At 41.1% G+C, this 16,944-nt stretch overlaps 1 protein-coding gene across 1 annotated transcript in view; it reads left to right on the top strand.

The window, feature by feature from the left end:
- Positions 1-953: 953 nt before the first annotated feature.
- Positions 954-16,944, top strand: part of LNPK (lunapark, ER junction formation factor) — a 77,732-nt gene continuing 61,741 nt past the window's right edge. The window contains exons 1-4 of the mRNA XM_004601175.2: positions 954-1,093; positions 9,327-9,415; positions 10,980-11,021; positions 12,359-12,546. Of these exons, the coding sequence (XP_004601232.1) occupies positions 9,389-9,415; positions 10,980-11,021; positions 12,359-12,546 (257 nt within the window). The 5' untranslated portion in view covers positions 954-1,093; positions 9,327-9,388. The remainder of the gene's footprint in view (positions 1,094-9,326; positions 9,416-10,979; positions 11,022-12,358; positions 12,547-16,944) is intronic.

Here is a 16,944-nt window from a genome sequence, read left to right as displayed (position 1 = left end):
TCGACAGGGTAGGGGAAGGGAAGAGAGAGAGAGAGAGAGACAGAGAAAGAGTGACACACAGGGTGATGAGAGAGAGAGAGAGAGAGAGAGAGAGAGAGAGAGAGAGAGAGAGACAGAGACAGAGAGACAGAGAGACAGAGAGAGACAGAGATAGAGGGACGGAGTGACACACAAGAGTGGAGGGAGGAGAGAGAGAGAGGAGCGAGAGAGAGAGAGAGAGAGAGAGAGAGAGAGAGAGAGAGAGAGAGAGAGAGACTGAGAGAGCACTCGGCTCAGGTTGCTATCCAGAGATCTGAAATCCACACCACCAGAACTTGGAAGCTTATTACACACCGGTAAGGCAAGCTGTACAGTCATCAAAGGACCCTTTCTGACGTCCACGAGTGACCAATGCCTCAAGCACGCCCGCGGGGAGCGAGGCTGAATTTCTCCACTGGCTTGCTAGGGACTTGGCCTCTTCCAAGCCATGTAGTCTAGTTTGCTGGGCAGCCGGCCGGATGACAGCCGATCCGGAACTATTGGTGGGGGGAGGCGAAAGGTGAGTGCCTCCTTTCCCGACGCACCCACCTTTCACTCCCTCACCCCACTCTTAGTCGCGGCGGGGCCGGGACTACCAGAACCAACTTCGGCGGGGGTGTGGGGTGGGGTGTGGGGTACCTTCTCTCTCCCGAGACACTCTGCACAAGGTGCTTTAAAAAAAAAAAAGGAAAGGCGACAGTGTAAGAAGCAACCGTACTGATGCCAAAAACGCACTATATTCCTGAAACGTGGCAACGAGGAGTCGCCGTGGCCGCGCCAAGTCACCGGGACAGGAGAGAAGGGGCCGGCCGCGGCGGCGGCGGTAGCTTGGCTGGCTCGCCTCAACCGCCCGCCCCGCTCGCTGTCACGTGACCCGGGAGCGGCGCGCGCCGGCTGCGGCGCCGATTGGCCGGCGGCGGGGGCGCGGGGTTTGATGGGAAAGGAGTTGGCCGGGCCCGTCGCTCTGTCAGTGGCGGCCGCTCTCTCGCTCGGGAGCGCGGGCTGCGGCGGCGGCGGCGGCGGCGGGACTGGCAGGGGTGGACGCCAAGCGCCGGGCTCTGCCTGCTTCTGGAAGGTAGTACACCGCAGGGGAGGGCATTTGGGAGGCCGGAGCGGAGGGGGACGCGCGCTGCGCAAACCCCCGGAGCCCGGGAAATTGGCTGCGGGTCCCCCTTCTTACCTCCCCGCCCCACGCGGACTCGGCCTACGGTAGCGCGGCGGCGCCGGGTCCTGCGCCCTCCCGCCCGCGCGCTGACCCCCATCGCGCATCTGGTCCAGCCCAGGCGCGGGGGGTGGCTTTTGAAAGTGCTGAAGAGTGCTCTGCTCCCGAGGGGTCGAGGAGGGACCGGGCGGGGCTGGGGGGCGTTGGTTGGTAGTTTAACCCAGCCCTGTGCTCTTGAGATTCCAGAGGGGTGAGTGGGCTGAGGTGAGCATCGGCCCCCGTCCTTGGCCCACACCTCGGAGCCGACCTAGGGTCCCTAGGCGAAGAGCCTCCGGGAGCTGTGGCTGGGGGCGGGTGTGCGCATCTCTCTCTTCTGTTCCCTGACTTGCGCGGAGGCCGCCGGGCGATGGCATGATCGGGAGGGACGGGAAACTGACAGTGTCGCGCAGCTGGGCCCTGGCATGTGGGCGGGGACCGGGTGCAATTTACAGGCTGCCTCTTAACCGTTGCCCTCCTTCTTCGCGGGCCGGTGGGCGGTGTGCGGGGTGCGGGGGTGAAGGAGGGGAAGGGCGAGGGCGCGTCGGTGGCCTAGGTGTGACAGGAGAAGAGCTGATCCAGAGTCCGTCCAATAGTTGTCATTCCTGAGCGTTGTGTCTACAGGAAGGAGATTGGTGGACCCGGGCTTTTGATGAGAGAGTAGAGGGGAGTAGAGTGGGGAGAGAGGGGAGACCTTGTGATTCGTGGACTCCCTCTTGCTGATGATACAAGAGCAAGTGTTTAAGTAAAAACGTGTGACTCACCGAGTTTTCCAGGCTCCGTTTTTCCCATGGTTGGTGCCAAGTGTCGGCTATTTCCCTCTTCAGCTTTGTGCAAAACCGACCCTGTTCTGTAGGGGTTAGTAATGGTGTGAGGAAGGCTGGTTTTAGGGGGTACTCTTTTGGCCTCAGCAGCCCCCATAGTTCTATAGTAGGAGGAGCAACTTGGTTTTGAATACATTAGAAAAATACAACCAACCAACCAAACAACCAACCAACCAACCAACCAAAAAAGGGGGCGGGAGTGCCTTTAAATAAGAATTTTAAAGTTCTCCTTTTAAGGTTCTGCCCAATACTGTTAGTAAAGTCTTTCAAGTTTTTAAGTGGTAGTAACTTGAAAGAAGATCAAAGAAAAAGTTAGGTGGCAATTAAACAGGTGTGATTTCAGATAGAAAAAAATTCTAATCAAATTGTTACGTTTGTGGGGGTGGCTCTAATTTAGTTCAGAATGAAAATTGACTTACTGTGAAAAGCAGAATTAGTCATACCATAAGGGTGTTTTTGGAGGTGTATTTTAAATAATTTACATCTGGGTAATAAAGGGAGTTTGGAATATTTCATAGTATTTCAGTGAGACTATTTGAAAGGTTAGCATTCTGGGAACAAATTACTCTAAATCTTAAGTAGTTCAACTTGTTATGGAGATACTGTCATGGTGATTGAAATGTTCCTACTTAAGATTAGAACTTCATAAACAACATCTGAAACTTCATAAAATAACATCTGATCTTAACTCTATTATCAAAAGGCCCATAGAGTTATTTTAATGGAAGAGAATATAGTTGCTGTCCTTTATTCTAGAGAAAATGAGAACAATACAATTTTAGTTAAAATACACTATACACAGTCTCCCATTGTTCATCGATTTGCTGGAGCAGGCACTGGTAACATCTATTGTGAGACTTGTTACTGTTTTTGGCATATGGAATATGCAAAGGGCAGCGGGATACTCTTCGTAGCTTGCTGGGCTCTCCGAGAGAGAGGAGGAATCGAACTAGGGTTGGCCCAGTGCTAGGCAAAGGCTCTACCCACTGTGCTATTGCTCCAGTCCTAGTTAAAATGAAAAATAAATTTTATAATTTTAAATATTTATTTCATAAGAAGTAAAAAAAATGGGGGCTGGAACAATAGCACAGCGGGTAGGGCGTTTGCCTTGCACGCGGCCGACCCGGGTTCGATTCCCAGCATCCCATATGGTCCCCTGAGCACCACCAAGGGTGATTCCTGAGTGCAGAGCCAGGAGTAACCTCTGCGCATTGCTGGGTGTGACCCAAAAAGCAAAAAAAAAGAAGTAAAAAAAATGTTCCACTTAAGATGTGTTTTCTAGCAATAATAATGGATACAATTTGTTCTGTACTTACTAGACACTGTGTAAAGTGATATATAATATCATTTAATTCATACAGTTCTGTGAAATGTAGATACAGTTTTACTACTCTTCAGATATGAAACTTGACACAGTTTAATTTGCCCATTTCACAGATAGCTAGTATGTAATTGAGCATAGTTTGGATTCTGACTGATTTACTCCATTATTTTAATAATACTCAAAGCACACATTTTGTTTTTCTTTTTTGGCCGCATTCAGTGGCACTCAGGATTTACTCCTGGTTATGTCTGGATCACTCCTGGTTGAGCTCAGGGTATCAAACCAGGGTCTACTGCAAGCAAGGCAAGTGCTCTATCTGCTGTACTATCTCTTCAGTTCCAAAGCGTGCTGTTTTAAGAATAACATACCCAAGATTTAAATTTAAATTCTGGCACCCAAACCACAGCTAAAATAATAGTTAATAGGAAACATTCAGGTAATATGGTAGGCTTTCTTACTCGTTGTAAAACACATTAAATGTACCCAACTCTTAAGGTTATATCAAGTTCCGTGGTAATCAGACAGTAAAGAGATGGTACCTGTTCTTGGAAAAGTTTTTGGGGAACAAGTCACTTGAGATTGAGCAGTCACTTGTCTATTTAAGAATAAGTAAACAAAAAAAATAAGTAGACAGATTCATGCTTCAGAGAGAAATCTTAGTTACTTTGTTCCCATATATTTTCCATATTTTGAAAGGAAGCCAAGATGGGATAGAAAGTGGCAATGACCATGGCAATAAAAACAACAATTTGTACTGAGCAATTTGCTTTTGTAAGAATTTAGAATGCATTATGCCACTGAAGCATTTTAGTGTTGAAGAGGGTCCTCAGACACGGGCTGATCTCTCATGTGGGATCTAAAAAGACACAGTAAGGAAATAACAAATGCCCATGGGCAACAGAATCCAAAAATTGTATGTCGTAAATCAGCAAATCTTTAACGAATATGGAATTTGATAGGAAAAGTTCTGGAAGAAAAAAATGTTGATTTTGAACCTGAAAGTATGCATATAGCATTTAGTGACTTTTACCTTATGTTTTTGGGGATGAATTTTTTTTTTCTTTTTGGGTCACACCTAGCAATGCACAGGGGTTACTCTTGGGTCTGCACTCAGGAATTATTCCTGGCGGTGCTTGGGGGACCATATAGGATGCTGGGTATTGAACTGGGTCAGTTGTGTGTAAGGCAGATGCCCTACCCGCTGTACTATCCAACCCAGGGAATGAATTTTAAAGCACAGTAGTTTGTTTTAGGGATCTTAAGGGTTAAATCAATGTTCTCAACTGGGGGTATACCTCCTTGTGGGCTTTCAGGATATTCCAAGGGGGTGGGTAGAAATACAGTAAATGGGAGGGGGCATGAAATTATGGAGCAGATCAGGAGGTCCACAGGAAGGAAACGAGGTCAGAAGAGAACAGTTGAAAAGAGGTTGAGAAACACCGGGTTAAACCATAGTTTGTTTTATTCACACCTCTAGTTCTCCAAGTAAATATTTGATGTCAAAGTTGGTATTGCAATATTTTGTGTACATTTCATACTGTAATTACTTCAAAAGTGATGTGCAATAAACAATTAATGTTTGTTCATAAGTATTTGTGGACTTATATTCCCTAATTGGAGCTACATGATTTTGGCATATCATTATCTGTTCTTTCATATGAATTTGAATATTCAAATTTAACCAAACGAAATAATTGAAAATGTGATACAGTAAAATCACTGTCTCCTGCATTTGTTACTTGCTACTTTCAGTAGATGTTTTGAGGTGCTTTCAGATATGTACTTTACAGATAAAGTTCAGTAGAACCCATTAAGAAAACTATTATATTTTGTTTGCTCTTGGGCCATACCTGGATGTATTCATGGCTCACTCCTGGCTCTGTGCTCAGAGCCCACTTCTGGTGCCCAGGATTGAATCCAGGTTAGCTGCATGGAAGGCAAGCACCCGACCCACACTGTATTATTGCTCTGGATCCCTAAACTTATTTTTGGTTTTGCGTTACTGGGATTATTTGTTTACTTTATTCACTTTTTTGTTTTGTTTTGTTCTTGGACAACACCCAGTGGTACTCAGCACTTACTCCTTACTCTTTGCCCAGGGATCGTTCCTGTTGGTGTTTGGGGAATATATATTGTGCTGGGATTGAACCTGTGTGCAGAGCAAGCTTCTTGGTCTCTTACTATCTCTGCAGCACCCATAACTGCTTGCTTTTTAAAGATCACAACTAAAATGCCATATATATATATATATATATTTTTTTTTGCTTTTTGGGTCACACCCAGCGATACACAGGGGTTACTCCTGGCTCTGCACTCAGGAATTACTCCTGGCGGTGCTCAGGGGACCATATGGGATGCTGGGATTTGAACCCGGGTCGGCCGTGTGCAAGGCAAACGTCCTACCCGCTGTGCTATCACTCCAGCTCCTAAAATGCCATATTTTTGGCTTCACTCCTTAAGATCTGTGGAAATCTTAAGCGATTCTTTATTTCTCTAGCCTCAGTTTCTTCAAAACAATCTAGAGCTAAATATAAAATTTATGTGATATGTTTGTTTTAGGGCTTGCAAGATTAAATACTTACCAGGAATTTAATTATTATTATTATTACTTTCACATATTAAAAGTTCTGATTTGTGATGGCTATAAATCTTTTTTTGTTCTGATGACCCTCCCCACCCCAAGGGATCCAGCCCCAGCAGCCGACCTCCACTACCCAACCTCAACTATGCTCCAGGCTGCTTTCCAGACACATTACGAGACCCTTCCTACTCATTTTCCATAATTACCACACCATATTTGATGGAGTTCAGACAGTAGGCAACAAATCATAGAGAATAATACACACACACACACACACACACACACACACACACACACATCTTCTCGGAGAGCCCGGCAAGCTACTGAGAGTATCCTACCCACATAGTCAGAGCCTGGCAAGCTACCTGTGGCGTATTCGATATGCCAAAAGCAGTAACGATAGGTCTCATTCCCCTGACCCTGAAAGAGCCTCCAATCGTTGGGAAAGACAAGTAAGGAGAGGCTGCTAAAATCTCAGGGATAGGAGGAATAGAGACGTTACTGGTGCCCACTTGAGTAAATCGACGAACAAAGGGATGACAGTGATACCAGTGACAGGTACAGATACAGTGATAAACCAAAGTGTAGGTCATTTGTACAAAGCTCTGTTGAACAACATATATTCATTCTAAAATAGGGGGATGATAATACTTTGAGTATACTAAGGTAAAATGGATCATCTGACTCTTCTCCCCAGATACCTGTAATGAAGATTGTTGTTAGCATCTCAAGAAGGTGTTAAGATCTATTTTTCACCCCCTGGGGAGGGAGGCTTCCCAACAAAGGTCAGGGGCTGCAGGGCTATTGCTTGCAATTCTAGGCCCTGTGTTGAGTGTCTATTGTTTTGGTGTTTGGCCTATATTGTTGTTTTGATAGGGCCTAATATTGATATGGACCTCTCTAGTGCTTTGGGGCCCCCAGGGCTACACATAGTGGTGTTAAGAGTGAGTAGGAGTCTTGCAGTACTTGGGATAAAACTCTTGGCTGTGAGTATGCAAGGCAATGAGCTCCGCCCCTTTGAGCAATTTTCTGGGCCCCTTAGATCTATTTAATGCCTTAATTCAGAAATTTCTATTTTCATTCATTAAAGTTACTGTACTGCTTACAAATGTGCTTTAAAAAGTTGAATAGGGAATTAGTTTTAAGGGATATTTAGATTTCAACTTGCATATGGCTACAATATTCAATAGTTTCTTTCAGGACTTTTTGGGATATATTATAGATTTTTTTTTTGTTTTGTTTTTTGGGTCACACCCAGCGATGCACAGGGGTTACTCCTGGTGGTGCTCAGCGGACCATATGGGATGCATGCAAGGCAAACACCCTATTCCCTGTGCTATATCGCTCCAGCCCCCAATATTATAGATATTTTTATCCTTAAAAATCATTTCATAAGTGAAAGTATTTTATAACTAAACTCTTTGTTGCTTCCCTGAGAAAGTCCAAGGGTTATACCTTTTGTTAATTCCAGTCATAAATAGTCTTGTGGAGTGAATATACTTACATGGTATTGCATTATTTTGTGATTACATTTACTGTTGATAAAATTGAGAATTTTGACCCCGGTATTTTTGGTTGAAAATAAAGTAGCTTTTTACACATTGGCAGTATGTAACTATAATTTGGTAGAAGTCACTAAGTTTTAAACTGTTATTTTTTGTGCCACACGTGGTAGTGCTCAGGGCTTACTCCTGGCTCTGAGCTCAGGGATCACTTCTGGTGGTCTTGGGGTACTATATGGGATGCTGTGGATTGAACCTGGGTTGGCCATGTGCAAGGCAAATGCTCTCCCCACTATACTATTGCTTCAGTCCCTGAATGTCTATATAGAATTAATATTTCAGCTTAAAAGAATAAAAATACATTGAATGGTAAATTGACAGAATATAATACAGAAACATTTGCATATAAATGGATAATATTGTAATACATTTGAGAATTATAGAAAAGTCATACAAAGAGATACACAGCTAGTTGACAGCTAATTAAAAATTCAATTGGCTTCTTATTATCTACTTGTATGGTGATGTAGTCTAAGCAGTAAAATAACCCTACTCCAAGATTAAGTTGGGAGATAGCTGGATGATAGAAATGGTTGTATTTAAGCATGTAGAATAAAAGTCATATGGTAGGAGCCGTAGCGATAGTACAGCAGGTAGGACGTTTGCCATGCATGTGGCTGACCCGGGTTCAGTTCCTGGCATCCCATATGATTCCCCCAAGCATGGCCAGGAGTAATTCCTGAATGCAGAGTCAGGAAGCAAAAAAAAAAAAAAAAAAAAAAAAATTAAAAAAAGTAGGAAAAAAAATCACACAGTAAAAATTTTCTTTTAAAAACAAAGAGGGTAACTACTTTTTTTTTTTTGCTTTTTTGGGGGTCACACCTGGTGATGCTCAGGGGTTACTCCTGGCTCTTCACTCAGGAATCACTCCTGGCAGTGTTCAAGGGACCATATGGAATGCTGGGAATCAAACCTGGGTTGGCCCTGTGCAGGGCAAACGCCCTACCCACTGTGCTATTGCTTCAGCCCCCCTATTTTTAAAAAAATTTTATTTGTGAGTCACCGTGAGGTACAGTTATAAACTTATGAACTTTCATGTTTGCATTTCGTTTACATCCCTCCACTAGTGCCCATTCTCCTCCACTAATGTTCCCAGTACCCTTCCCACCACCACCACCCCAACCCCCACCACCCCACCCTGCCTCTGCAGCAGGGCATTCCCTTTTGTTCTCTCTCCTATTGGATGTTGTAGTTTGCAATGGGGGTATTGGGAGGCCATCATGTTCGGTCTCATAGTCTACTTTTGGCATACAGCTTTCAACCCAAGTAGGTCCTCCCAACATTCTCTACTGAGGGTACCTACTTTTAAGAACCAAAAATTTCAATTTGACATGAATAAACACTTTTTAAATGATTTGTCATTTAGAAAGACTTTCCAGCTGGATTTTTCACTGTTAAACATGTCTTGTTCAGAAGAACTTCTAAAAGATGGACTTTTATCCTAGAACTGTCTGAACTGACATTGAACATAAGTGTAGTCCAAATGAATTAATATTTTCTAGTATATTTAAATAGTGGGCTGGAGCGATAGCACAGCGGTAGGGCGTTTGCCACAGCCGACCCAGGTTCTATTCCTCCATCCCTCTCAGAGAGTCCAGCAAGCTACCGAGAGTATCGCCTGCACGGCAGAGCCTGACAAGCTACCTGTGGCGTGTTCTATATGCTAAAAACAATAACAAGTCTCACACTGGAGACTTACTGGTGCCCGCTCGAGCAAATTGATGAGCAATGGGATGACAGTGACAGTGATTTAAACAGTATTTGTAAATTTTGTGGCCATGTAATTAAAATTAAACCATTTCAAATACTTTATTTCTAGCCGTGAATTCTTTTGGACAATTGATGATATTTATCACTGTTCCCAGTTTCTGCAAATAGAAGATGGGTGGATTATTTTCTCGATGGAGGGTAAGTTATATTTCCTCATGGCCAGTTCTTAATCTAGTATGAAAGAGTAATATGGATTTTAATAGTAGTACTTTCTATATTGGTGTCCATTGTCTCTGTTTAATAGAATCATTTTATTTTGACTTCTGAATTTTTTTTGTTATTTGCCTATTATATCCGAATATTTATCTTTTCCTTATGCTGCCTACATTATATTTTGAAAGACAGGCAAAATTAAGTATTCTATATAATACGTTTTTACAGGCCTAATAATTTTGTGCGACATTTACCGTAAATACTAAAGTCACACTAAATATACTTTTAGGAATTATAGTTTAAATAAAAATTAAAATGCAGTTTTGATGTTTAGCCATTAAAGGAAGTATTTCAAATTTAGAGCCATAAAATATTAAAAAATATTGACAAATATTTATCTTTGAGTAGGTAATATTCTTCAGGATAAACTACTTTGCTTACATTTTCTAAGTCCTTATTACCATAAAACAGGAATCTGTCAGTACTTGGTACCTAATTTAACTTTTTGAATGCTGATGGAAGAGAATTATTTTGGGATTGGATCTACTGATCCTCCCCTCAAATAACCCAAAAAAACCCTTGTTTTAATTTTACCTGAGAATTTAATTTATCTATTCATCTGTTGACTTCCTTAAGAATCAAGCCATTAGGGGCCGGAGTGATAGCACAGCAGGTAGGGCGTTTGCCTTGCACGCGGCCGACCTGGGTTCGATCCCCGGCATCCCATATGGTCCCCCAAGCACTGCCAGGAGCAATTCCTGAGTGCAAAGCCAGGAGTAACCCCTGAGCATCGCTGGGTGTGACCCAAAAAGCAAAAAAAAAAAAAAAAAAAGAATCAAGCCATTAGACAGTGCCAGTATTTAACAACTTTGACTTATATAAACAAGTTTCATTTGTTTCAACCTAGTGTTAACAACTCTTATGGGTTATAATGAATTGATATTCATGACCCTCTTAGATTGTCAAGTACATAATTGGCAAATACTTTTTCAAGTGTTGCATGAGCTCTTGGCTTGGTTTTTATACTGCATGGTATAAAAATATCTTTGACAAACAAGTTGTGCCATAATAAAGTATTCTTAGATCCTTTTTAAAATTTGATCTTAAGAAAGTACTTGAGGAATTCAAATGGAAGTATCCTAGTGCTTTTGACTTCTAAAGCCCTGCATGACCTCTCAGCAATATCAAATCAGATTATCTGTAGACAAATTTTAAAATATATGTGTTATTTTCAATAATTTTATGTAAGAAAAAATTTAAAATTGAAGTATATTCATCTGGGGATTAAAGTATAAAAAATTGAGCTAATGCTTGAAAGAACATCTAGAGCTAAAATATACTTTATGAAATGCTTTATTTAATATTGTATAATTATTCATAATTTATAATTTTTACTGAATTCTACATCTTATGAGTAACCAGGAATACATATGGCCTGGCAATATTAGAAAAAAATAATTTTAGGTTAAAATGTTATTTTATTATATAAATTGTGTTTATACATTTGCAGAACAAGTTTTAATATCCTTTTATCTCTTTTTTATGACAGACAAAACCTTCAACTGTAGAAGTTCTGGAAAATATAGACAAGGTGTGTTCTTTGGCTGTGGGTGTTTTAATTTATTTAGATGTTAAGCAGATATTAATTTAGTATATATTACTCTGGAGATCTGGTATGGGAATTTAAAGATACATATGTAAGCTGAGAATTTTAATATTACATTATATCACAAAATCTAACATCTAACAAGAAATCTTTCAAGTAATAGAATCTGTTTACAAAGAAATTTTATGTATTACATCCTAAGTATGATGTAAATCATACTTATGGCTAGAATAAGTAGGTTACAGGAAAGTTAACATTTTTTCTCAGTCAACAAACTTCAAAAAAAAAAAACTTCAGAACTTTTTATACTTCCTCTTATCAAAATGGTTATTCTTTGGGAATATTGAGAACAATAAATAGACTGAAAGATTCTAGTATGGATCATTATTTTAATTTTTATTCATTCTTTTTTTTTTTTTTTGCTTTTTTTTTTTGTTTTGTTTTTTGGGTCATACCTGGCGATGCACAGGGGTTACTCCTTTACTCCTGGCTCTGCACTCAGGAATTACTCCTGGCCGTGCTCAGGGGACCATATGGGAAGCTGGGATTCGAACCTGGGTTGACCGCGTGTAAGGCAAACGCCCTACCCGCTGTGCTATCGCTCCAGCCCCGTATTCATTCTTTTTGTAGCCAGATTTTTTTAGTCCTCTTGTAGAGAGAATTAGCACTTATTTGACTTAGTAAAAAACCACTTTCTAATGCCAATTTTATATTTTATTGTTTGATAAAAATATCTTGAGTTTAGTCAAAATGATTTGTCAGAATAGTTATATTCTTTTCATGTGTGTGTGTGTGAAATCCAACTTAAGGCTTCCCATATATATAAAGCATATACTGTGCTTCTGAACTACATCCTGCCCTTCAGATATTTGTAACCCCAATTTTATTCTGTTTTTTTTCAATTTTATTCTTATTTTTTATATTATATTGTTTTAAAATGTTGCGGTATTTTATGAACTTTAAGAGTCCTTCCCATTCTTTCTGTCACTGTGACTGTTCATCCCGTTGCTCATCAACTTGTTCGAGCAGGCACCAGTAACGTTTCTCATTTGTGAGACTTATTGTTACTGTTTTTGACATATCCAATACGCCACAGGTAGCTTGCCAGGCTCTGCCGTGTGGGTGTGATACTCTCGGTAGCTTGCCGGGCTCTCCGAGAGGGGCAGAGGAATCGAACACAGGTCGGCTGCGTGAAAGGCGAATGCCCTACCGCAGTGCTATCGCTCCAGCTCCACCTATTCTTTCTATTACATAAAATTTATTAGCGTTTTAGTTTTATAGTGAAATTTGAGATTTAATAACTGGAATTTTCTCTTTAATAGGAAATTCAAGCCTTGGAAGAATTTAGGGAAAAAAATCAGAGACTACAAAAGTTATGGGTTGGAAGATTAATTCTCTACTCTTCAATTCTCTACCTGTTTACATGTTTAATTGTATACTTATGGTATCTTCCTGATGAATTAACAGCAAGATTTGCTATGACACTCCCATTTTTTGCTTTCCCATTGATGTAAGTATTTTGTTCTTATTCTTTTTTTAAAGCTTTATGACAAGTTAGTTTTAATATTCTCAGTCTTTTTTATTAGGAAATAGTAGTATCTAAAACTGAATAAGTTTGTGTTTTTCAAACTGCAGTTTAAAAACTTTTCCTTAAAAGAGTACAACAACTGTTTTAAACATTTATTTACAATATAATGTATTTAAGGAATACCTAATGACATTAGTAATGGTTCCATAAGGCAGTATTTTATTATGTTCTGATGTTTTCCTGGGATATTTATTAGGTATGGGGTGGGTATTTAAGTGGTGGGAAATAGGGGTTTGTAAAACAAAAGAACTGCTCTAGTGATTCTGAATTATTTCACTTATACTCCCTCTCTTCAGTTTAGTCATTGCTATAAAGCAATTTAATTTTATTATTTAAATGTTTTAAAATATAGCGCTTAATAGAAGGTATATCTGTTTTTGGGGAGGGGGCCACACTAGGCGGTATTCAATGCTTACTTCTGGCTCTGTGCTCAGGGATTATTCCTGGTGGGCTCGGGAGGCCATTTGGAGTGCCAGTGATCAAATATGGGTTGTTCGAGTCCAAGGCAGGTGTCTTACTCACTGTACTATCATTTGATCCCTAGAAGATATCTTGACAGAATTTTGTTCAACAGTTGAATAAGAAGCTTGTTCATGCAGCCTACCACGAGTACCAAATGTGTAGATGTTGGTTTGTAATAGTGATTGGTACATAAAGATACAATATTTATGGCTATAGAGCTTAGATTATACACATTAAATTGTTTTAAGTATGATGAATGTTATGAAAGAAAAGCAGAGTGCTATGAGCAGTAACAGTGTCCCTAGCCCTGTGGGATGGGTAAGGAAAAGGCTTCTATTTCTTTTTTCTTTTTTTATTAATTAATTAATTTTTTAATTAGTGAATCACCGTGAGGGTACAGTTACAGATTAATGCATTTTTGTGCTCATGTTTCTCTCATACGAAGTTCAAGAACCCATCCCTTCACCAGTGCCCATTCTCCATCACAAATAAACCCAGCATCCCTCCCACCCTCCCCAATCCCATCTCCCCTGACCCCACCCTGCCACTGTGGCAGGGTATTCCCTTTTGTTCTCTCTCTCTAATTAGGTGTTGTGGTTTGCAATAATGGTGTTGAGTGGCCATTGTGTTCAATCTCTAGTCTACATTCAGCACGCATCACCCTCCTGCCCCATGGCCTCCAACCACATTTTACTTGGTGTTCCCTTCTCTATCTGAGTTGCCCTCTCCCCAGAATGTGAGGCCAGCTTCCAAGCCATGGAGTCAACCTCCTGGTACTTATTTCTACTATTCTTGGGTGTTAGTCTCCTACTCTGTTATTCTATATTCCACAGATGAGTGCAGTCTTTCTATGTCTGTCTCTCTCTGACTCATTTCACTTAGCATGATTCTTTCCATGTTGATCCACTTATATGCAAAGTTCATGACCTCATTTTTTCTAACAGCTGCATAGTATTCCATTGTATAGATGTACCAAAGTTTCTTCAACCAGTCATCTGTTCTAGGGCACTCGGGTTTTTTCCAGATTCTGGCTATTGTAAACAGTGCTGCGATGAACATATAAGTGCAGATGTCATTTCGACTATACTTTTTTGCTTCTCTGGGATATATTCCCAGCAGTGGTATTGCTGGGTCAAATGGGAATTCAATTTCTAATTTTTTGAGAATCGTCCATATTGTTTTCCAAAAGGGCTGAATCAGTTGGCACTCCCACCAGCAGTGTAGAAGGGTCCCTTTCTCCTCACATCCTCTCCAACAGTGGTTGCGTTTGTTTTTTTGGATGTGTGCTAATCTCTGTAGTCTCTGTGGTGTGAGGTGGTATCTCATGGTTGTTTTGATCTGCATCTCCCTGATGATTAGTGATGTAGAGCACTTTTTCATGTGCCTTTTGGCCATTCGTATTTCTTCCTTGGGAAAGTTTCTGTTCATTCCTTCGCCCCATTTTCTGATGGGGTTGGATGTTTTCTTCTTGTAGAGTTCAACCAGTGCTTTATGAAAAGGCTTCTATTTCCATTGCTGCCACAGATACAGTTTAAAGCCACACTTAATTTTATCATAATTATTATATATTTTATTTTATTTAATTATATCATGATTTTATGTAAGTTATGTTCTTGTAGTTTGACAGAACCTCTGTTTAGTGTCTTACAGGCCTAAATCAAGGTGCAGTGGCTAGCTTAGCACCTTTAAGTTCTTAGAGTCTCCTGGGGGAGGATCTGCTTTCAGGCTTAGTCACATAGTTGGCAGACTCTGCTGTTTCTCCTGAGTACCACTGGCTGTGGCCCCCAAACAATGAAACAAAATCCTTAAGTCATTTTATTGAACTTTCCAGAATAATATTCCTATTCTAAAATTAGTTGAGTGTCGCTTAATTATATCTGCAAAGTCCCTTCATAGAGGTACCTGCATTACTGTTTGATTGTATAACTAGAGGGTGGAAATCTTGGAGAGGAGTGGGTGGAAGGTTATCTTTAGGATTGTACCGACTTCTTTTCCAACTACCCTGAGGAAGTGTAATATCTGAGGTTAGACCTAAAAGGTGAGTACAGTATCAAGGGTAGTGTACCAAGCATAGTGTTGTTTCGGGCAGAAAGGATTTCATACTACAAGGCCTTGAGGGAAGATAGTATTGGAAATCATTCCCTTAATAATAATCCCATGGTAGGGATGGATAGTCCCGTAAGTAAAACAAGTCTAGTTTACAATGAGGCAGCATACATGAGCCCAGGCAAGAATAGAATAGGAATTTACTATCACTTTAATACTATAAAGGTAATTGTTTATTGTTTATTATTCTCTGGGCATAGCTATGTAAGTAGCCCAGTCTTTGCTCTTTTTGTATCTGCTAAGTGTTCTTAATGTACAATGACTCAGGAAACAATGACTCATAGGAACAACGGAAACAGTGACTCACATGTAGGGAGCCATGGTCTAGGAGCAGAAATTCTGTTCAGTTAGTGGCCAGCTTATCCCCTTGTTTGGGGCTGTTGAGGCTAGCTTGCAACCTGGACATGCCACGTTTTGTCTCAGTCTTTGTGTTACTTTGCTGGACTGAGTTCAAGGGTGCCAATCTAATTAGTTTTAAGATAAAAAATGATCATTTTAAAAAAAGAAGGGAAGAGACTAAATTATGTAGAAAAGGCTGAATAGTTAAGGCAAATGATGATTTTGTGGGTGTAATAATCCTGATAAGGATTTTATGTTTTAGGTGTAGTGGCAAGTCATGGAAGACTTTTTTTTTTTTGAGTCACACCCAGTGATGCACAGGGGCTACTCCGGGCTCATGCACTCAGGAATTACTCCTGGCAGTGCTCGGGGAACCATATGGGGTGCTGGGAATTGAACCCGGGTCAGTGGCGTGCAAGGTAAGCGTCCTACCCACCATGCTATCGCTTCAGCCCCTGGAAGACTTCTAAAAAGAGAAATATGTTAGGAATAAATTGGTGTTTTGAAAGTAACACCGAGGCCACACCATGGAGGATAAATTAGAGGGGAAATGAAATGGATTGAGAACAACTATGCAGGTTCTCAGAGTTGTCACACCCAGCAATACTCCTGGCTCTGCACTCAGAAATTACTCTTGCCTGTGCTTGGGGGACCATATAGAATGCCGGGGATCGAACCTGGATTGGCCATGTGCAAGGCAAACGCCCTACCCACTGTACTATTACTCCAGCCCCTGGGAGAGAAATTCTTGATGGTAATTTGCCTTTGAGTTGGGGTAGCAGGGTTGCAGAGAAGCAGGTAGACTGAGTGAAGGTGGACAGAAGATTCAGAAGGTAGAACTGAGAGTTGTAGATGATTGGTGGGGAGAAAAACATATTCAGATTTTGGCTTTGGATATTTGGCAGTGGCATTGTCATTCATAGGAAAAGGAAGCAAATCTGAGGAAGAGCAGGGTGTGGCCCACTGAGACAGCATCCAAATTCTGTTCTGATAGGACTGGCCAGTGAGCTGGTTGCCTGTGAGTAGGAAGCTCACAGGAGAAATTTAAATGGTTGATTAAATTTAGTGTTTGACAGCTTAGGAATATTAACAAAGCTATCTGTTTATTCAGTAACTATTGGGCCCCTTTAACTGGTATAGGGCTAAACTCTACTGATTGTGAAAGTAGTGACAGGTTCTCTGCCTACATGGAACTTGCATTTTCTTGGGTTTGGGCAGACAGGAAAAAAAGAAGGGGACAAATAAAGCAATTAATTTAGAGGAGAGTGCTATTAAAAAATACACAGGGTAGGGCCCAGGCAGATGGCTCTGGGGTGAAGCACTTGCCTTGCAAGTATGAGATCATGAGTTTGGAGTCCCAGTACTGAGCACTTGTTTTGAGCCTAGTTCTAGTCCTGATAACTCTGCTGGGTG

This window comes from Sorex araneus, chromosome X (assembly GCF_027595985.1).
Source record: "Sorex araneus isolate mSorAra2 chromosome X, mSorAra2.pri, whole genome shotgun sequence".
NCBI lineage: Eukaryota > Metazoa > Chordata > Mammalia > Eulipotyphla > Soricidae > Sorex > Sorex araneus.
This window is presented reverse-complemented; position numbering and strand designations above follow the sequence as displayed.